This window comes from Pseudophryne corroboree, chromosome 1 (assembly GCF_028390025.1).
Source record: "Pseudophryne corroboree isolate aPseCor3 chromosome 1, aPseCor3.hap2, whole genome shotgun sequence".
NCBI lineage: Eukaryota > Metazoa > Chordata > Amphibia > Anura > Myobatrachidae > Pseudophryne > Pseudophryne corroboree.
Window position 1 is genome coordinate 376658487 of NC_086444.1, and position 22225 is coordinate 376680711.

The 22225-nt window shown below is 48.2% G+C and overlaps 1 protein-coding gene across 1 annotated transcript in view; it reads right to left on the reverse strand.

Moving 5' to 3' along the window:
- Window positions 1–22225, reverse strand: part of LOC134886263 (hydroxysteroid 11-beta-dehydrogenase 1-like protein A) — a 48528-nt gene that overhangs the window by 18218 nt on the left and 8085 nt on the right. The window contains exon 3 of the mRNA XM_063913139.1: window positions 6981–7092. Coding sequence (XP_063769209.1) covers window positions 6981–7092 — 112 coding nt within the window. The remainder of the gene's footprint in view (window positions 1–6980; window positions 7093–22225) is intronic.

Consider the following 22225-nt stretch of genomic DNA (forward strand, 5'->3'; position numbering starts at 1 on the left):
GATACTACTATATTCATTCAATTGGATGTTACTCAAGGTAAATAAAAGGACGTGAGAAGTCCTGTATCTTCCATTTCAAAAATGGAATCATTGGTCTCTGAGTGGAGTGGAGTGGAGTGTGACCTAATCTTTAAGTAATAGCCAGACAGTCACCAAGCTGCTCTGCTGTAACGTGATGGGAAAAAAGGACAGAGGGTATGGGGGGATGGGGGGAGGAGGGGGGGAATGCTCTGACAGCTGAAATGGACATTCAGAGCCTCTCTGTTTGTGAAATCATGTGCCAAGTGACTGTGGTTGACATGGTAATCACATGATACTGAGAAAATTATGAATCATTAATACAACTAAAATGAAAGATGGCCACGGCGGCAAGGGACTAGGCAGCAGGATCGAGGAGCTCCCTGGATATTGATCCTGAAACAATCCTGGGGCTCTTTTTTGCGGTCTTCCTTGGTCTCCCCTCCTGCCTGGCAGCGCTGGAGAAGTGGCAGGCACAGTTGCTGACCTGTGCGAGCACTCCCGGCCCGCGCCAGCAGCCGCCCGGACTCCGGGCCTAGGCCGCAACTCAATCCCCGGCCTCAGTTTTGGAGCTCCGCCGGGCGCGTGTGCGTGCGCGCGCACGATCGCGCGCCCGAGGCGGACACGACGGCTGGCAGCTCCGGAGGACAGCGGCACCTCACTCCTGCACCCCCAGGGCTCCACACAGGCATAATTCAGCTCCCCTGAAGGCTGGTGCAGGGCGAGAAGAGGGGGAAATCAGTGTGCTGGGCGGCCATCTTACCTGCAGCTTCCTGTCTCCCTCCTCACAACAGGGTGCAGTGAGTGTGAAGATCGTGCTGGGCTGGAGGATTTTGGACTGGTCCCAGCTACCCTGCCTTTTGTCTTTATCCTTGGAACACCACACATTGGATATTTATATACCACTGAACTCACCTGGTCCCCCCTTCTCCCATCAACCTGGCAGCTGGCTCTCCCGGTGCCTGGCGTGCTGCTGATACTGCATTCACCACCCACTGCAATACTTCTTGACACTGAATATCGAGACTCTGAGCTTTGCTGGGCATTGATACGATGGTGAGGGGTGGCCAGAGCGCGGCCGCGGCTAAATTGGAGAAGTTTGCACGACAGCCTGCAACCCAATCGACGCAGTCATCCCCTTAGCTCTCCTCCCCTGCCAGAATGGTTCCCTCGGCCGGGGACGACTCGGGGGCGAATACACAGTCACCCGCTCCCTCCATCCAGCAGGTCTTGGAGGCCATAGCGGCCAGCGAACAACGTCTGTCGGACAAAATGGAGAAGGTGCAGTGTGATTTATCGTTGCTGCGACAGGACGTCCAGCGAATACGGGAGAGAGTGGGCGAAACCGAGACAAGGGTCTCCAACTTGGAGGACCTCAGTGGCCCTCTACAGCGATCGGTGTCTGCAGTTACACAACATGTCACGACGATGCAAACCAAACTCCTGGACATGGAGGGTAGACTCCGCAGAAACAACGTGAGATTCGTGGGCCTCCCCGAAAAGGAAGAGGGGGCACATCCTGAAGATTTCCTGGAGTCCTGGCTAAAAGAGGCATATGGCGCTGAATCCTTTACCTCCCAGTTTGCAGTGGAGCGGGCTCACCGTGTGCCCTTCCGGCCTTTACCCCCAGGCGCCCCACCACGAACTTTTAAATCAAAATTCCTGCACTACAAGGATCGGGACTCTGTCCTGCGTCTGGGCCGTGTGAAGGGCCCCCTACTCCGGAATGGAATCCGGGTGTCGGCATTTCCGGACTTTGCAGCAGACGTTCAAAAAGACCGGGCCCAGTTCCTTCCCATTAAGCGACTTGAATCTGCCCTACTCGATGCTGTTCCCCTCCAGGCTCCGTGTGGTGGCGGACGGGGAGACAAAGTTCTTCGGCTCGCCGACGGAGGCGGCGTCCTGGTTGGACAGATATGCTCCGGGGGTCCGCCAGCTGGCTCCAGACTGACACCGGGTCGCCCTCCTATATGGGCCAACATTCCGCAAGTATAAGTCCTGGGAGCTTCCTCTAGTTTAATGGTTCTGGACTTTGCTGAGAAGTGACATTAACGTATAAAAGGGTTTTGTATTGGGGTTGTTTCGATCTGTACACCTGGTACAGTGTTGCCGTAGGCTTTGGGATCTCCAGGGCTAGAGTTTAGTTAGGGATATGGGTATACCACAGTTCGGGGAGGTATACGGGGTGGGGGGAAGTTTGGGGGCCACCGTTGGCCTCTCAGCAGTTATTCTGTTGCTTGTTTTGAATTTAAGAAGCCTATATACTTGTCATTCAGAGGGTGTGGTGGGTTTGCACTGCTTTATGGGGTCCGGCTCGGGGCTCGGGGCCTGCGGACGACATGATTACAAGTGCAAAGCACCGGTTGGATGGGTAGTTGCTAGAAGAGCTGTGTCCCTGTTGATACTTCGGCCGACATGCCTCCCTTGAAAATTCTGGCGTGGAATGTCCGGGGCATCAACAACAAAGTTAAACGATCCCTAGTATTTAAAATGATCAAGAAATATGGCCCGGATATCATTTGCTTGAGCGAAACCCACTTGGAGGGGAATAGGCTGTTGTCGCTCCGCAGGCCTTGGGTGGGGTGGGCGTATCATTCCTCGCACTCCTCTTATTCCCGAGGGGTGTCAGTGATGATAAGGAGGACTGTACAGTTTGAGATGATCAGGGTAAATACAGATCCTTATGGTAGATATGTGTTCCTAGAGTGCAAACTGTTTTCACGTAATTTTTTCCTATTGTCTGTGTATGTTCCCCCCCCCATTCTCCTATGATGTCCTGCAAAAGGCCGCCTCATTTGTTGCCTCCTCCCCCCACACCCCTGTTATCTGCCTGGGGGACTTCAACGCTGTGTTGGATGCCTCTTTGGACAGATGGAGGGCTCCTTCGAGTCAGGGAGCGGGGGGCGACTTGATTCCTCCCAAATCTAAATTTGCAGAGTTTCTAGACAGTATGCAGTGGGTAGATGTCTGGAGGGTTCGGAACCCTACTCTTCGGCAATACTCCTGTTATTCGGGTACACATGGCTCCTTTTCCAGAATCGACCTGGCCCTGGTCTCACCTGAGCTTTTGCCTGGCGTGACGGACGCCCATTATGAGGCACGGGGGGTGTCCGATCATTCACCCCTGGCGCTGTCACTGGTTGGGGACTGTCAGAGGGGACAGTCATATTGGAGGTTGCATCCATCCTGGCTTGCCCAGCTGGGCGATTGCCCGGAATTAGCGCCCACATGGGAGGGATTTTTCGCGGATAACGCGGACACGGCCCCGGCCCCGGTTGTTTGGGATGCATTCAAGGCGTATTTGCGCGGTACCTTAATTGGCAAAATTGCTGCCTGCAAGGTGGCTCGTAGGGCGACGGAAAGACAGCTTGAGACTGAGTGTAGGGACCTGGAGACACGCTACCTGACTGAGGGCACTCCTGCGCTGAAGGCCCGCTGGCTAACGGCTCAGGAGGCTTGGCTGGCTCACCTCTCAGACAAAAATGCACGCTCCCTCTTGTTCAGGGCCAATAATATATACATGCAGGCGGACAGACCAGGTAGTTTGATGGCCCACTTAGTGCACTATGACCGACCTGGGACCACGATAGCGCAGCTACTAGGCGCCGACGGCTCCATGACAGATAACACCCCCGACATTGCACAGCCGCTCCTCTGTTATTTTAGGGAGGTATATAATAGTCGACTGACATGCTCCGGGGAGGAGCTAGACCTCTACCTGACAAATATCCCCCTTTCTAAACTTTCCCCTGAGGCTAGGGACGCCCTGGACGCGCCTCTGACCTTGGAGGAGGTGACGTCGACGGTGGAGGCGGCTCCTAGTGGTAAATCCCCGGGTAGTGACGGTATTCCCATGGAACTATATAAACAGTACATTAAGTTTTTTGGACCTCAGCTACTAGACATGTATGTTAATATATTTGCCGCTAACTGCCTTCCTCCCTCAATGTCCGAGGCTATTCTCATAATGCTTCCAAAACCTGGTAAGGACCCTAAACTCTTGGAGTCATACAGGCCGATCTCCCTCATTCCCACAGACGCTAAGATCCTGGCGAAAATTCTTGCGGTCCGTCTCAACATGGTGATTGAATCTATAATCCATCCCGATCAAACCGGCTTCATGCCTGGGAAATCCACATCCATTAATTTGCGCAGGCTGTACACTATTTTGCAGGCTCCTCATGATTTCCCTTCGGATAAGGTCGTGGTCTCATTGGACGCGGCCAAGGCTTTTGATAGCGTTGAGTGGCCCTACTTGTGGGGAGTTATGAGGAACATGGGCTTTGGCCCAAACTTTATACAATGGGTCAAACTGTTATACCAGAATCCACGCGCCAGGGTCCTGGTGAATGGATACATTTCCTCCTCCTTCCCTTTAACACGGGGCACCAGACAGGGATACTCCCTCTCTCCTGCCCTGTTTGCCATAGCCATGGAGCCCCTGGCCTGTTTGATTAGGTCACGCCCGGACATTGAGGGAATCAGTACGGGTCCCTGCACTGACAAATTGTCCCTTTATGCGGATGACCTGTTGTTATTCCTCCGAGACTACGCGGTGGATATGCCCATTGTGTTGCGGGTCATTGAGACCTTTGGTGGGTACTCGGGTCTCCGCATAGACTGGTCCAAATCGTTTATCATGCCCGTTATAGGCTCCCCCCCCCAGACTCCGAAAATATCCTTACCGCTGCCTTGACCCTCTGGTACAGACGGTTGTGCGCAAATCAAGAGCTTGGTGCAAGCTTCCACTGACAATGACGGGCAGGGTCGGCCTCATTAAAATGGTAGTGTTGCCTAAACTATTGTATGTTCTATTGCAGTCCCCTGTCTACATATTTCCAGCCTTCTTCAGAAAATTAAATAGTGTCCTGACGTCCTTGATATGGGCCAATAAAAGATCCAGAATAAAATTATCCACTCTTACCAGACAAAAAAGGGACGGCGGCTTGGCCTTACCCCACTTCCAATTGTATTACTATGCTGCTCAGCTATCACACATTGGTATGTGGCTTCGAGGAGGGGAGGAAGATGGACTAGGCTGGGCGTTCCTTAGGTGCTATTACCCGGGTCTTTCCCCGGCACAGGTCTTGGCGGGGGGTAACCCTTCTAGACTCTCACCTCCTATTGTCTTCCAGGCTATGAAGATATGGTTAGCATTGAAGGCCCTGCTTGGGTACGAGGGAATGGACCCGGATACTCCCCTGTGGCACTCCAGATTGCTCAGTGAACTGGGGTCTCTGGGGGGTGAGGAGGTATGGGCTCCGTATTCGATAGTTTCGGTGTCCCAGCTATATAGCGATGGTACATTGAAATCATTTCAGCAATTAAAGGAGGAGTTTGGACTCCCGAACTCTCACTTTTACAGATTCTTACAACTGAGACACGCCCTGCAGGCGCAGTTCGCAGATTCTTCCCCGACGCTTTTCCCCTTCCCCATAAAAGCATTTCTACATTCACTGGGTCGAGTTAAGGTGATCTCTTTTACCTACTCGTATCTCCTTCAAACGACACATGCAGACCCGCTCTCGAATCTTAGGGAGAGATGGGAGAGCGACGTGGGTCCCATGGATGGGGAAGATTGGGAGGGCGCTCTGGGTAACCCGAGCCAGGTCACCAAATCGCTGCGGTTTCAACAGATACAGTTTTTCATTCTGCATAGATCATACATGACGCCGAGCAGGCTGGCCAGATTTAGGACAGATAGCGCTGATGCTTGTCCCAAGTGCGGGGTTGCCGGAGGTACATTCTGGCACCTCACATGGGAATGCCCGCTGCTGCAGGTGTTCTGGGCTGGGGTCGGGTCGATTCTGGAACATACGGGGATACAGAGAAGTTTGCTGACTCCGAGATTCTGCATTTTGGGGGTGGGCGACCCCGACTCTGGGTCCCGCTGGGAAAACATGTACGCCCGCAGCATGTGCGCTCTTGCAAAGGTGTGCATTGCGCGGACGTGGATGGCCCCGCGACCTCCCACGATACATGCTTTTAAAGGTTTGGTAAATGATACCCTAACAAAAGAACGTTATGTATACATGAAATACAATGCCCTTACCAAATACGAGAAGATATGGTCTCCCTGGATCAATTCCACATACTCATCCCTTGCCCTTCGGACTTAGAGGGCACCGGCCTTCGTTGCGGTGTGTTATTTGGGCCCTGGGGAGCTGGGCCGGACCTTCACCTCTCCTCTATCATAGTTGTTTACCTATTTAGTTGCCACACCACACCATACATATGTCAGGTTAACTAGGCTTAAGTTAGTTAAAGGGTTTGTTTGGGGGTAGAGGGGTTGTGGGCTATTCAAGGCCTGCTAGACGGGGTAATTATAATACAGGTCCTGGGTGGGGGAAAATCATAAAATGTTAAGTATGTGAATCACGACCTGGTTACAGACTTCAGAAAATATGTATATTGTGGGAAGAATGCACGGGAACTGTAACACGGGAAATGTCATTCGTATCAGTATATGTATATCCTTGGAGACAAGCATGCTTAGAACACCGTGTAATACCAAATGTGCTTCCCAGTGTACACTGAAATGTCTGTATATATAAAAACGCTGTTGAATAAAAATTACTCTATTAAAAAAAAAAAAATTAAAGATGAACAAAAAGGATTCTGTTTCTTATGTTAGTGAAACGAGTTGGGATAAAAATGTCGGCGGTTAGGATGCCAGTGGCCAGAATACTTACTGTGGCATCCTGACAGGGAAAGGTAAGTATATTACCTTCTCCCACTGGCCACTGGCTGCCTAACCCTCCCTTCTAGCAACCTAAACCCAACTCTCCAGTGTTGGCATTCCCAGTAGTGTTGAGATATCGGCATCAGTATTCTGACTACCAGGATCCCGGCCGGATCATAGTGAAACACACCTCATTTTTAGACAGGATTGCAGCTATAATATAAATAGAGAAAACGGTTTGGAAGGCTGCAGATCTGTACAGAGTATTATATAATTTTACCCAGCTGTTTGATAGTTTCTTGGGCCGCATTCTCAGCTGAAGTCAGGTTACCCATATCAGCAACCACATAATTGGCAGACCCTGCCCCTAACTGCAGACACTTCTTTACCACCTGGAAAACAAAAAGATTGCACTAAGTGACCACAAAGCCTAAAATATCATTTGAAAATGTGATATTTACCAAAGGAACTGCATATTTTCCAACTTCAAGAAAAAGGACTGTTCCTGATAGATGTGATTACATGCAGTCATTATTGTATATTAAATAGATCAAATTAAATATCTCGGGGGGGCAAATTAATTATTTATATTAATGACCAAAATTAATTTATCATAATATATAATTATATGAAGTAGACAATATTGTTTCATAAAGCACACTTGTGGGACTACAAGTGTCAGCAGGCTTTTGTGTCCATGCAGTTTAGGCATTTTTGTCACAACGCATGCAGTCTGAGGTCTGAGGTTTTAGGGGGACATTTACTAAGCAGTGATAAGAGCAGAGAAGTGAACCAGTGGAGAAGTTGCCCGACAACCAATCAGCACTGAAGTAACATCTATAATTTGCATACTATAAAATGATACAGAGCTGCTGATTGGTTGATGGGACCACTTCTCCACTGGCTCACTTCTCCGCTCTTATCACTGCTTAGTAAATGACCCCTCAGTCTCCATACCACAAGATAATAAGTAATGCAGTTTGGAGATGATGAATAAGACGGCTGCATGAGTTTTCATGAGTTCATTGATTCTCCCTCTAATTTACCCTCATCTCTAACATCTTTTATTCTTACTATACATATATGTATGTAGTTGTAAGCAATAGCTCTTATTTTTGTTTTTCAACAATTTATTTTATTGAAGCTTCAACATGTGCCAATGGGTATAAGACTTAGGGTCGACACCAATTATGTCGACACCCATTGGTCGACAGTGGTTAGGTCGACTCTAGAAATAGGTCAACACGGCCATTAGGTCGACATGAAAAAAGTCAACATGAGTTTTTAATGTTTTTTTAGTGTCGTTTTCTCAGTCAAGTGACCGGGAACCCCAATTAGTGCACCACAGCCACTTGCATGGCTCGCTTCACTCGCCATGCTGAGGGCAATATTACTGTTCCCAATCGTAGTCCACATGGATCGTAAAGTATGAAAAAGTCCCCCAAAAATGTGAAAAACTCATGTCGACCTTTTGGCATGTCGACCTTGTTCATGTCGACATAATGCCCATGTCAACCTATTTCTAGTGTCGACCTAGACACTTTGACCAATGGGTGTTGACCTAATGGGTCTCGACCCAGAGTCCGGATACCGTGCCAATGTAATAAGTAAACTTTCATTATAAAAGTCTATGAACATTTGTAGCGAAACCATAAGGTCTGAAAAGACTCATTTTGTCATTGTATTAATATACATTTCAATAGAATAATAGCTTAAATCAGATTTGTTAGAATATAAAGTCAAAAAGATATCGGAGGATCATTAAGGAAGATACGTGTTTCATACTATAAAGTATTTCGTAAACATTTAAATATTGTTTTTTTAGTAGAGATGGGCAAAACCTCTATGAAACTCTCCCGGGTAGCAAAAAAAATTGTTGTACAGGTCTCTTTGTGAAGAGATGCCTCCAGTCAATCCATATGAAAAAAATAATAATATTTCTTTAAACATTTCAAGAATAGGCAAGGCATTTCCATAACTGCAAAATAGTTTTACGAGTGGCTGATGAAATTGCTAACAATAAAGCCCCATACACAATTGACGAGAAAGTGAAAGATCTCACTCAGAAAGGCCGATCTGATTGAGATCTTTTACAATCTCGTCCAGTGTGTACACTCAATGTCATTACCAATGCGCGATCCCGCGCATCGTAAATGACCATCTCCCTCGTCTGAACATGTACAGATGAGGAAGGTCCTCGTTCACGACATCGGCAGCATGGCCGTCGTTCCCCGCCCCCCCCCCCCCCCTCTCCCCGTCGTCGTCGCTCCCTTCCCCTCCGGCATCGGCAAATGTGTATGCACTTGCTGATGCCGACACCCCTCCGGGTCCCCGCCGCCGATCACCTCGTGTGTACTGGACTTAACTTCCTTACATCCCTGGGTACCTTAATATCTGTAGGCAAAAATTACCCACTCTGGAGTGAGCTGTGCATAATGAACTACTGTAGATGGCCAATGGTGAAACGCTAAACCTACTGCCAGAATTTCTTAACATAAGGGAAAGACCAGATGCAATTAAACATATCTGCTGAAGTATGACTACATTTAAGGCAAGCTGGAATCCCCTAGAGGAAGAGATATGGGAGCAGTGAAAAATATTAAGATACATTTCTGCAAATTTAGCCATCGGAAAGGTAGTGACAGAATAATTCAGCATTTTGATAAGTTCATCAATGGTTAAGGAGGGAAAGTATTCCAGCAAATTGTGCCAGACCTGTTCTGAGGAGTTTTCCACAGAGGTTCTGAGAAACCTATAGTATGAAGATTGATTTTGCTTACATAATATTGAGACTGAAGAGCCCCCTAGTTGAGAGAAAAACTTCACGTTGAGCCAACATCTGGGATAAGCAACCATGGAATTCAGAAATTTGAGTTTTAGGTGCATAAACGTTAAGTATTGTGTATAAGAAATAATAAACAAAAATAAAATAGGATTTTAATTACCTACCGGTAAATCCTTTTCTCGTAGTCCATAGGGGATACTGGGAATCAATTTAGTACCATGGGGTATAGATGGGTCCACTAGGAGCCTTGGGCACTTTAAGAAATTTATAGTGTGCGATGGCTCCTCCCTCTATGCCCCTCCTACCAGACTCAGTCTAGGAAACTGTGCCCGAGGAGACGGATATACTTTGAGAGAAGGATAGATAAGGAAAGTGGTGAGATTACGAACCAGCACACACAGGACAAGAGGAAAGCCATGCTAACCAAACTTGAAACAGGAACAGCAACAGCTGAACAAACCAGAATACTTAACCAGGTAACAGTGTAGGCAGAACGAAGCAGCTGGCGGGTGCCCAGTATCCCCTATGGACTACGAGAAAAGGATTTACTGGTAGGTAATTAAAATCCTATTTTCTCTTATGTCCTAGGGGATACTGGGAATCCATTTAGTACCATGGGGAAGTACCAAAGCTCCCAAACCGGGTGGGAGAGTGCTGAGGTTCCCGCAGAACTGATTGACTAAACTGAAGGTCCTCAGAGGCCAAAGTAAAAAAACTTGTAAAACTTTGCAAACGTGTTTGAACCTGACCAAGTAGCTGCTCGGCAGAACTGTAAAGCCGAGACACCCCGGGCAGCCGCCAAAGAAGAACCCACCGTGGGCCTGTACAGAGATTGGAACCGGCAAGCCTGCCGTGGAATAAGCATGCAGGATAGTGAGCCTGATAGACTGCTAAGCAGGACACCCAGTTTTATTGGGAACATAGAGAACAAACAGCGAGTCTGATTTTCTGTGACGAGCTGTTCTCTTTACATACGCCTTCAAAGACCTCATAACATCCAAAGACTTTGAAGTAGCAGAGGTGTCCATAACAACCGGAACCACAATAGGTTGGTTGATGTGAAACACGGACACCACCTTAGGAAGAAATTGCTGACGAGTTCTGAGTTCAGCTCTGTCCTCATGGAAAATTAGGTAGGGGCTCTTGTAAGACAATGCCCCCCACTCCGACACACGTCTTGCTGAAGCCAAGGCCAACAGTGTGACGGTCTTCCATGTAAGGCACTTTACGTCTACCTCTGTAACGGTTCAAACTAGTCCGACTGGAGGAACTGCAGCACCAAATTGAGATCCCAATGTTCAATGGGAGGCACAAAGGAAGGTTGGATGTGCAGAACACCTTTCAAGAATGTCTGGACCTCAGGAAGAGAAGCCAATTGTTTCTGAAAGAAAATAGACAAGGACGAAATCTGGACTTTTATGGATCCTAGACGTAGGCCCACATCCACTCTTGACTGCAGAAAAAGCAGGAAATGTCCCAGATGGAATTCTACTGCAGAATATTGTCTGCTCTCACACCAAGAGACATATTTTTTCCAGATACGGTGGTAAAGTTCAGACGTTACCCCCTTCCTGGCTTGAATCATAGTCTTGATGACCTTGTCAGGAATACCCCTCCTGGCTAGAATCAGCTGTTCAACTGCCATGCCGTTAAACTTAGCCGCGGTAAGTCTTGATAGACGAACGGGCCCTGTTGCAGAAGATCCTCTCGAAGAGGTAGAGGCCACGGATCTTCGATCAGCATCTGGAGAAGATCCACATACCAGGCCCTTCAAAGCCAGTCCGGAGCAATGAGGACTGCTTGAACCTTTTCCCTTTTTATTCTTTTTAGAATTCTTGGGATCAGAGGAAGTGGAGGAAACACGTATACCATCTGGTAGACCCACGGAGTTGTCAGAGTGTCTAGCGCCAATGCTTGTGGGTCTCTCGAACTGGAACAATACCGCTTGAGCTTCTTGTTGAGTCGAGAGGCCATCATGCCGATCTGTGGATATCCCCACTGACGTGTCAACCACTGGAACACCTCCAGGTGAAGGCCCCCCTCCCCTGGGTGCAGGTCGTGTCTGCTGAGGAAGTCTGCTTCCCAGTTGTCTACTCCCGGAATGAAGACCGACGACAACGCCTCTGCCTTTTTTTACACCCAGAGGAGAATTCTTCACACCTCTGACATTGCTGCTCTGCTTTTCGTTCCACCCTGTCGGTTTATGTACGTTACCGCCGTCACATTGTCTGACTGGACTTGAATGGCCTGATTCCAAAGTAGAGATGAAGCCTGCAGAAGGGCGTTGTAGATAGCCCTGAGTTCCAGGATGTTTACTGGAAAGACGACTTCCTGACTTGACCATCTTCCCTGAAACTGCACCCCCTGGGTGACTGCTCCCCAACTTCGGAGTCTTGCGTCTGTGGTTAGCAGAATCCAATTCTGAATCCCGAATCTCCGGCCCTCAATGAGGTGAGAAGTCTGTAGCCACCACAGAAGGGAGAGCCTGGCTCTTGGTGACAGACATATCCTCTGGTGCATGTGAAGATGCGATCTGGACCATTTGTCCAAGAGATCTAGTTGGAAGGGCCTCGCATGAAACCTTCCGTACTGAAGCGCCTCGTAAGAGGCCATTTTCTCCAGAAGGCGAATGCACCAAGATCCGGGTTGGCTTCAGGACAGCCCGAACCATCGACTGGATTTCCATAGCTTTTTCCAAGGGAAGGAACACTCTCTGAGACTCTTTGTCCAGTATCATTCCCAGGAAAGGAAGCCTCTGCATCAGTTCCAGGTGAGGTTTTGGTAGGTTCAGAATCCACCTGTGATCCAGAAGTAGTCTTGTTTTGCAGATGAGGTGGAACTGGAACAATGACCTGGGTCTGTACCAGTTTTTGAATGGTGTCCTGTAAAGTTATACTTGCCTCTTGTGAAACTGGTTAGCCTGATTTGAAGAATCTGTGAGGTGGGAGCTCTTGGAACTCCAGTCTGTAGCGCTGGGAAATAAGATCTATGTGCCCAGGGATCCTAACACGATGTTGTTTAGATGTGACTGAAGAATTTTAGCCGGGCTCCCACCTGCCAGTCTTCCAGGCATCTCGGTACACCTTCATGCTGAAGGTTTTGAGGAAGCAGAGCTTGAGCCCTGTTCCCGTGAACCGGCAGTTGCTGGTTTGCGTGGTTTACCTCTAGCGCCTTTGGCGCCGGTAGAAGAACCTCTGGGCTTGCCCCTAAACTTGGCATTCCGAAAGGACTGTAAATTGGGTCCTGAGTAGGCCTTCCTAGCTTGGAGAGCTGCAGAAGGAAGGTATGTGGACTTACCCGCAGTAGCTTTTGAGATCCATTTGTCTAGTTCATCTCCAAATAAGGCCTCGTCTGTGTAAGGTAGGCCTGCCACGCCTTTCCTGGAGTCCGCATCCACAGTCCACTGGCGTAGCCATAGACCCCTGCGTGCAGACACTGCCATAGCTGTACTGCGTGCATTAAGCAGACCTATTTCTTTTATGGCTTCCACCATAAAGTTCGCAGAGTCCTGTATATGTTGCAGTAGCAAAACAATCTCCCCTTGAGGTAAGATATCTAACACCTCAATTAGGTTACCCGACCATTTAGCAATGGCTCACCTGCATGTTATAGTGGGTCTCTGGGCCACCCCCGCAGCTGTATATAAAGATTTGAGCGTAGTCTCAATTTTGCGGTCAGCAACCGCGTCTTTCAGGGAGTCTGCACTCGGGACAGGCAATACAATTTTCTGTGAGAGCCTGGATACTGATGCATCCACTATTGGTGGATTTTCACATTTTTCCTATGCACAGGAGGAATAGGAAAGGATGATAACCGTTTAGGGATTTGACATTTCCTTTCAGGATTAACCCATGGTTCTTCAAACAGGGTGTTTAATTCATATGACACAGGAAAAGTGTCTGAGGATTTCTTTTTTATATTAAAATAAGATTCCTCACTCTCCTCTGTCACCTTACCAGGGATATTCAGAACTTCTCTGATAGCTTCTATAATAGCCTCTATTCCCTACGACAGAGTACCCTCCCCCACCTCTGAGTCCACTTCCCCCTCCTCCATGTCTGACCCTTCGTCATCCGAGTCAGACTGCAGGATATGGACCAAAGTGCGTTTTTGCGGACAAATGGCAGGGGACAGAGACGCTGGTTTGGGTATTTAGTCTCTTTTCATAAACTCAGTCATAGATTGTCTTAAGTATTATGTCTCTATCTCATTCCAAAAGAACTTAGTAGAGATTGTGGAAATCATTCCCCTAATGGAGTCCAGCCATGCTGGTTCTGCCCCACTAGCCTGGGAAGGGACACTACATTGAGTACACACTAGTGAACCCCCTGGTGAAAAGGAACACTGTGCCTTACATGAAACACACTCTTTGCCTGACATACTGTAACAGTGACAGCACACACACAGGAAAAGGTTAAATGCACAATTAACCTACAAAGAGCCCTTCCAGGGAGACACAGGGAGTATGGAACCAGCACACGGTGCCCTTAACGCTAATGCCAAGCTTAGCCGGGTCGCAGACTAAGTACCTCGATTAGGGACTTAGTACACTAATAATCGCTCCCCCCCTGCTATGACCCCCTGGTACCGCTAAGGTAATCTGGAGTCTCTCCGGAGGAACTGTGCGTCCCTGTCAGTCAGTGTCTGTGTCAGCTGCAGAGAGAAAATGGCGCTGGTGAGCTGCTGGATCCGCTCATAATGAAACCCCACCCTTAAATGGCGCGCAGTCTTCCCTCTCTTTATTATACTGGCTGTATGTGTCTTGTGCAGTGTCTGTGTCCGTACACAGCGGGAGACGCAGTCCACCCCGTTTAGAAGCCGTGTGGCTCCGTACCCTCATGCCGCCATAATGGCCAGTGACCCGCTAACCGGGACGCCGACTTATTAGTCACCACTCTTCATTCTTCTGGCTCTGTTAGGGGTGGCGACATGCTGCGGGAATGTACGCTCGCCGTGGTGGGGCTTGCGAATAGTTCCCTAAGGAGCTAGTGTCCTGTCAGCGTGGAACGGGACCATTAACCCTGAGAGAGGTTGGGCCTTTTCCCCCCCTAAGTCCCACAAAGCAGATATGCTGGCGTCATCCAGTCCTGCCTGAAAATAACAAACACAGAAAATAAATGCAGAAAACTCTTCAGGAGCTTCCAGAGACTTGACCGGCTCCTCCGGGCACATTTTCTAAATTGAGTCTGGTAGGAGGGGCATAGAGGGAGGAGCCAGCGCACACTATCAATTTCTTAAAGTGCCCATAGCTCCTAGTGGACCCATCTATAGCCCATGGTACTAAATGGATTCCCAGTATCCCCTAGGACGTAAGAGAAATAATAGCAATAATTTGGATCCACGACTATCCATCAAAAGGAGCTGGTCTCCAAGCTACTATGAAATAAAGAAGTGGTATTTATTATTATTATTATTATTATTATTATTATTATTATTATCCTTTATTTATATGGCGCTACAAGGGTTCCGCAGTGCCCAATTACAGAGTACATATGCACATAATCAAGAAAGGAAAACAGTGACTTACAGTTGTAGACAATATAGGAAAAGTACAGGGTAACTAAGCATAACTACATCAGTAGACAACACTGAGATAAGTATCAAGGTGGCCGAAGACTGTAGGATTTGGGCAGTAAAGGATAAGCTTACATTATACAGGGGAGCGGCAGACAGACAGGGGTGACACAGATGGGGTAGACCGAGCGTGGGACAGAGGGTTAGGATGAGATATGGCTGGGTTTGGTAGAGAAGTGGGTCTTAAGAGCCCGTTTGAAGATCTGCAGAGAGGTGGAGAGTCTGAGGGGGAGAGGTAGAGAATTCTAGAGAAAGGGAGCAGCACATGAAAAATCTTTGAGTAAGGAATAGAAGTAATCAGAAGACAGGAGAGTCGGCGTGTAGCAGAGCGAAGAGGATGGGTGGGAGAGTAATGGGATATAAGGTCAGAGATGTAAGTGGGAAAGGAGTGGGTGAGTGCTTTATAAGTGAGTGCGAGAAGTTTGAATTGGATTCTGAAAGGGAAGGGAAGCCAGTGAAGGGCTTGTAGGAGAGGGGAGGTGGATGTAGTATGTTTGGAGAGGAAGATGAGGATAGATTGGAGTGGATAGAGGTAATTGTCAGGAAGGCCAGTTAGGAGGAGATTACAGTAATCCAGTCTGGAAATAATCAGTGAGTGGATAATGATCTTGGTGGCAACCTGCGTGAGAAAGGGTCTGATCCTGGAAATATTTTTGAGATGAAAATGACAGGCTTGTGAGAGGTGCTGAATTGTGGTTTGAAGGAGAGGGAGGAGTCAATGATTACGCTAAAACAGCATACTTGGGAGCTAGAGGAGATAGTTGTGACATCAATGGATAATGAGATTGTGGTAGGTGAGGTTGTGAGGGAGGGTGGGAAGATGATCAGCTCAGTCTTGGACATGTTAAGTTTAACTAAGCGCTGGGACATCCAGGAAGATATAGCAGAGAGACAGTTGGAGGTACGAGTGAGGAGAGCCAGGGAGAGATCAGGGGAGGAAAGGTAGATTTGAGTGTCATCATGGAAGTTAAAAGAACTAATGAGTTCACCTGAAGAGGACATATAGAGAGAAAAAAGGAGAGGACCACGAACAGAACCTTGGGGGACACCAACAGTTAGAGGAAGTGTGTGTGTGTGTGTGTGTGTGTGTGTGTGTGTGTGTGTGTGTGTGTGTGTGTGTGTGTGGGGTGGGGGGGTGGGGGTGTGTGGGGGTCGGGTGGGGGAGGGGGGTTAGCATCATGAGAGGAGAGAGAGAAGGTACGATCAGAGAGGTAGGAGGACAGCCAGGAGAGGGCAGTATCGCGCAGACCAAGAGAGTGAAGGATTTGAAGGAGAAAGGTGGTCCACAGTGTCAAAAGCAGCAGAGAGGTCAAGAAGAATAAGCAGAGAGCAGTGGGCCTTAGATTTGGCTGCATGGAGGTCATTGCAGACTTTTGTGAGGGCAGTTTAGTGGAGTGGAGAGAGCGGAAACCAGACTGGAATGGGTCAAGCAGTGAGTGAGAGGAAAGAAAGGCAGTGAGGTGATTATAGACAATATGCTCAAGGAGTTTGGAGGCAAAAGGGAGGAGAGAGATGGGTCGATAGTTGGAGAGGGTGTTTGGATCAAGGGGAGGTTTTTAAGAATAGGGGAGACAAGAGCATGCTTGAAGGCAGAGGGGACAGTGCCTGATGAGAGGGAGAGATTGAGAAGGTGGGCAAGATGGGAACAGGCAGAAAGAGAGAGGTAGCGGAGGAGGTGGGAGGGGATAGGATCAAGTGGGGAGGTGGTGGGGGGAATGAACAGATGAGGACCATGACTTCCTCACCAGATACATGGGAGAAAGATGTCAGAGTTGGTGAGAGGGAAGGGGAGGGGTGGCAAGGGATGGGTAGTGGCTGGTTGCTGGTCTGGTGGGATGTGATGTCCTGACGTATGGAGTCAATCTTGGATGTAAAATAAGTGTCAAAGTCAAGAGCAGACAATGAGGATGGGGGAGGAGGTAGTAGTGGGCAGAGGAGTGAGTTCACAGTGGCAAAGAGGCGCCAGGGGTTGGAAGACTGGATAGAGATGAGAATTTTGACTGTTTAGCGAGGGAAAGGGCAGCACTGAAGGATGAGAGCAAAAATTTAAAATGGAGGAAGTCTGCCTTAGAGCTTGATTTCCACCACTGTCGCTCAGCAGTACATGAGCATTTTTGTAGATATCTGGTGCATTTGGTGTGCCAGGGTTGAGGTGTTGATCTGCGAGGGTGAATAGTGGTTGGTGGAGCGACAGAGTCAAGAGCAGAAGTAAGAGATGCATTGTATAGGGATGTGATTTGTTCAGGGCATGAGAGAGAGATAATAGGAAAGAGAAGTGAGTCGAACAGGGAGGATAGGGATGAGGTGTCAATAACCTCAATGTTACGCTTAGTGATGGTAGCATTAGAAGGGAGAGATGGGGAAGTGGAGATAGATAAATTGAAAGAGAGCAGGTGGTGGTCAGAGAGGGGAAGAGGGGAATTGGAGAAATCAGAAATATCACAGCGGTGAGTGAAAACCAGATCCAGTGAGCTCCCGTTCAAATGGGAGGGTGAGGTGGTCCACTGGGCGAGACCAAGTGAAGAAGTGAGGTTAAGGAGTTTAGAGGCAGGTGATTGTGTGGGGTTATCGATAGGGATGTTGAAATCACCTAGGATAATGGAGGGAACATCAGAAGAGAGGAAGTGAGGTAGTCAGGAAGCAAAGTTGTCAAGGAATATGGAGGAAGCGCCTGGTGGACGGTAGATGACAGCAACTCGAAGATTAGTAGGTTGATAGAGGCGTATCGCATGAACCTCAAATGTAGGGAATGTAAGGGATGGTTCTGGGGGGGGGGGGTGTAGTATGATATGCCAGCAGCCGGGCTCCCAGCGACCAGCATACCGGCGCCGGGAGCCTGACCGCCGGCATACTGACAGCGTGGCGAGCGCAAATGAGCCCCTTGAGGGTTCGCTGTGCTCGCCACGCTGAGGTCACGGTTAGTCTCCCTCCAGGGGGGTCACGGACCCCCACGAGGGAGAAAATCTGTCGGTATGGAGGCTGTCGGGATTCCGGCCCCGGTATACTGTGCGCCGGGATCCCGACAGTCGGCAACCTGAAGACCACCCTTCTGGGGGTATAAGTTGTTATGTGTAGCTAGAGGGTAATAAACGTTAAGTATCGTGTATAAGAAATAATAAACAAAAATAAGTAGTAAAATGAAAATAATTGGGAGCTAGTCTCTAAACTATCATGAAATAAAGTGGTAAAATTAGAATCAGTGGCCACTAGGTGGCAGCAATAAATCACTAATCTTGAAGTGAAACTCACTAGCCAGAAGAATGAATAACAGTGACAATCAGTGGCGGCTCCAAAGCTGGGGCTGCATTGCAGTCCAAAATTCAAATAGGTGAGCCACACACCGACTGCCAGAGGGTCATGGAAGTGTTTGGCATGGCAGTTGGTGTGGCTTCACGTGGCAGATTTTACCTATGAGCAGCAGGACTGCCGCCCCCCTGTAAAATATGCCACCCTGCTCAGTATCAGTGAGCCAGATGCAGTCTGTGACTGCACTGGCTTCACTGTGACTGGCAGTTACTTACAATTTGAAGTCCTACCTGCCAGTCACAGACACTATAGGCAGTCCCATTGAGAGGTGTTTCCTCCCTGTGGGACTACCAGATCGGTCTGCAATAAGCAGAGAGCTGTCTTCCTGTAGGAAGCCAATCCCTACCTTTACTGCAGCCCAATCCGACATCTATGGACTGCAGCAGATGCAGTCCAAAAATGCAGTGGATTTGCGAATGTGCAGTTACATCTTGAAGCCTGCGCATGTGCTGGTCCCAGCACCTGCCAGGTCCATGTGCAGGTGCCAGGACCCAGGACTGTCTGTCTCCTCTCCGGGCAGGGAGGTAGCAGCAGCCCTCCTACTAAAAGTAATATAAGCCGCCACTGGTGTATACCCTATCTGAACTTTGGACTGTGCTGCAGCTCCACCTCTGGAGCCACCACTGGTCACAATCCAAAACTGTATACATGGGGCAGTGGTCTTTAATGGCGTTGACATGTGGTTAGGAACAAATGTACAGCGTCCACAGCACTACAAAGTAAAATCAGTTAAAATGTCAAATAAAAAACAAAGTCCAAAGGTCCAGGGCCCTCAATAAGAGTCGATAAAAGAAAGATGGGATTGAGGTAGGGAGAAGTCACTTTGGGGGGGAGGGGGGGGGGAAATAAAAGTAGGAAAGTGAACACACAAGAGGGGGGTAGGATCAAAACAAGGTGAAGTAGGAATGGAAATATGGAAATTCGTTAAAATAGAGAGTGCAGTTCGACAATACCATACGGACTGTCACCTTTTATTACTACATACCTCCCAACTGTCCCGATTTTCGCGGGCCAGTCCCGTTTTTTGGGACTGTGCCGCTGTCTCCCTAGTGGGCTGCAGTGTCCCGCGGTGGGGGAGGGGCAGTTGGGAGGCTCCTGTCACTCACTGCTCTGTGGTGAATAGACGTTGTGCTCATGCGCACAGCATATATATTCACAGGTGACAAAGGGACTGGAGGCATGTCAGCAGCTCATAGAGTGCTGTGCATGCATCCACAGTGATGGAAAATGGGGCTCGCAATCACGACTTTGCCGTGAAGTCATGGGGAAAGGCCAGATGTATGGAAAGCCGGTACCACAATATCCTCAATGATATGGAACTTAGATACCCTCTTGGGGAGGTATCTCAGCTTAGTCCAGAGGGCAGCCCTATTATGATGAAAAATCAAAGGAGGGGGGGCAGCATGAAAGTGCCCCCAAGTCGGAGACTCTGGGCTGAGGAAGGAACACTCATTCCGAAACACGTTACCGGTTCATATGATTTTGGGAAGTGCATTGTATCCAGACTATCTCTCTGTGGTGGAGTTGGAGTGAAAGATACGTTTCAGCGCACATAGGGCCCAAACTAAAGGTGAGCCTTACACCAATAAGACGAACAGAGATATTGGGTTGGAACATATTAATGGTGAAGATTTGAAAGAAACCTTTATAGGAACATAGGGCTTTGTCCACAGGTCAGTGTTGGACCTTTTGTGTTAAGAAAAGTGGAACTGAAAATTGAATGTATACATGGTCCCAACATCTCTTTTCTTTTTGAGGATATCTGTATTTGGAGGCCAGTGGAAGGATATACACTTATGTAGAAAACAGCACTTGGGAAACGTTCCATTTTATTAATTCTGAGGGCTTTGAGGAAGAGAGTCTTTGCAGTCAACTATTTGTGGTCAACAGAATCCAATGGTTCGAATGTATGCTGTTGTAAGGCCCAAAGAACCAAGGGCAAATCTCAAGGAGCCACAGGAGGGACAAAGGGAGGTTGAATCCAGAGTACTCCCTAAAGTAAGGTACGTATATCTGGTAAGGAAGCAAATCTTCTCTGGAACCAAATGCACTAAGCTGAGACTTGAACCTTAAGAGAAGCAAGTCAGAGACCCATGTCTAGGCCAGCCTGCAGAAATGGCAGGAGTCGAGAAATAAAAAACACCAGAGGATCATAGTGTCGATGGGCACATCACTGAAAGTAAGAGTGCCATACACGGTAATAGATGCGAGCTGATGTTGGTTTCCGAGCATGAAGCATAGTTTGAATAACTGAACTAGGGAACTTTTATCCCTTAGGATGGAAGACTCAAGAGCCACGCTGTCAAAGACAAGCAAGCTAGGTCTGAGTGTAGACAGAGGTCTGGTTGAAGAGGAAATGAAAATGGCCTGTCTATGGAGAGACACTGGAGATCCGTGAACCAATGGCATCTGGGCCATGCCGGAACCACAAGGATGATTGTGCTGCTTTTTTTCCTTGAATTTGCGTAGCACTATGGGAAGGAGAGATACCAGAGGAAAGAGATATGCCAGATAAAAGGGTCATAGGACTGTTAGGTCATTCACGAAGGCTGCATCTGGATCCCTCATCCTGGACCTGTACACGGGCACCTTGTGGTTGTGTCTGGAGGCCATAAGTTGACTTCCGGAAGCTGAAATACATTTGGATGTAGGGACCACTCCATGGCGTATACATCTTGGTGACTGAGAAAGTCTGCTTCCCTGTTGAGGACCCTCAGGATGAAGACTGTGGAGATAGATGTCCATGTGAGAATCTAAGCTACTTCCATCATTGTGGAGACACTGCGAGTGCCCCCCTGCCAATTGATATAAGCCACTGTCGTGGCATTGTCTGACTGGACTTGAATGGGTGAGCCATGAAGAAGGTCCTGGGCCAGTGTGATGGTTCTGTAAATCGCCCGAAGTTCCAGGACATTGACAGTGTTGGACTGGGGCATGAAGGGCCCACCGTGGGAATGCAGTTATAGGGGCCCACACTCAGGGGTGTAGTCAGCCTACAAAGGGGGTGTGGCCAGCCTCCACAGAGGCTTGAAATACACAATAGTTTAGTGCAGTGTAATGCAACAATTCTACCTTGTATAATACAAGTGCACAGTCTGGAATCTGATCCCTAGAGGAAGGAGTGGGGCCTACCGGTGGTTTCCCTGGTACCCCTGTGGGCCAGTCCGACCCTGGACATTGATAAGAAGGTCCCTCTCTGTTGGGGTCCAACGCCCCTGGAAGGAGTGACTGCCCATGACTGCTACCCACCCCCGGAGGGGGTGGAGAGCAGGGTATCAGAATTGGTCATCAGGAAATCAAATTATCAGCATTTGCTGAAGACATTTTCCTGTACATAACTAACCCCCGAACAATCCCTTCACCAAATTTTAAACAAGATCAATTTGTTTGGCTTAATATTGGGCTTTCGCATTAATATGGAAAAGTCCACCATTATGATACTTTATGGAACCCAACCTGCCCAGAATGGGCTACTCAGTTCCCCTTTCAATGGGCTAAAACACCTATAGGGTCAGATTCAATTAGCCGCAAAATAGCAGTTATTTACAGCAATTGTTGTTTTCACCATTTTTTGCGGACATTTTTGCAGCCGAAAATTACTTTTTGTGACTAAGGCACTTGCCCGCGATTCTCCTTATTCAATTGCAAATTCATAGATCGGGATTACCGTGAAAATTGTTGCCGAAAGTGAAGAGTGAAAAATGGGTAAATATGTCCGTACCCCCCAAAAAAAGATAAACTAACATCGGATAAGAGTATACAAGTTTATTATTGGTTATAATACACATATTTCTGGCACTTAAAAAGGGTCAAATGGCTGTTATATGCATTTTAATATGTAAAAAAATTACAGAAAGCAT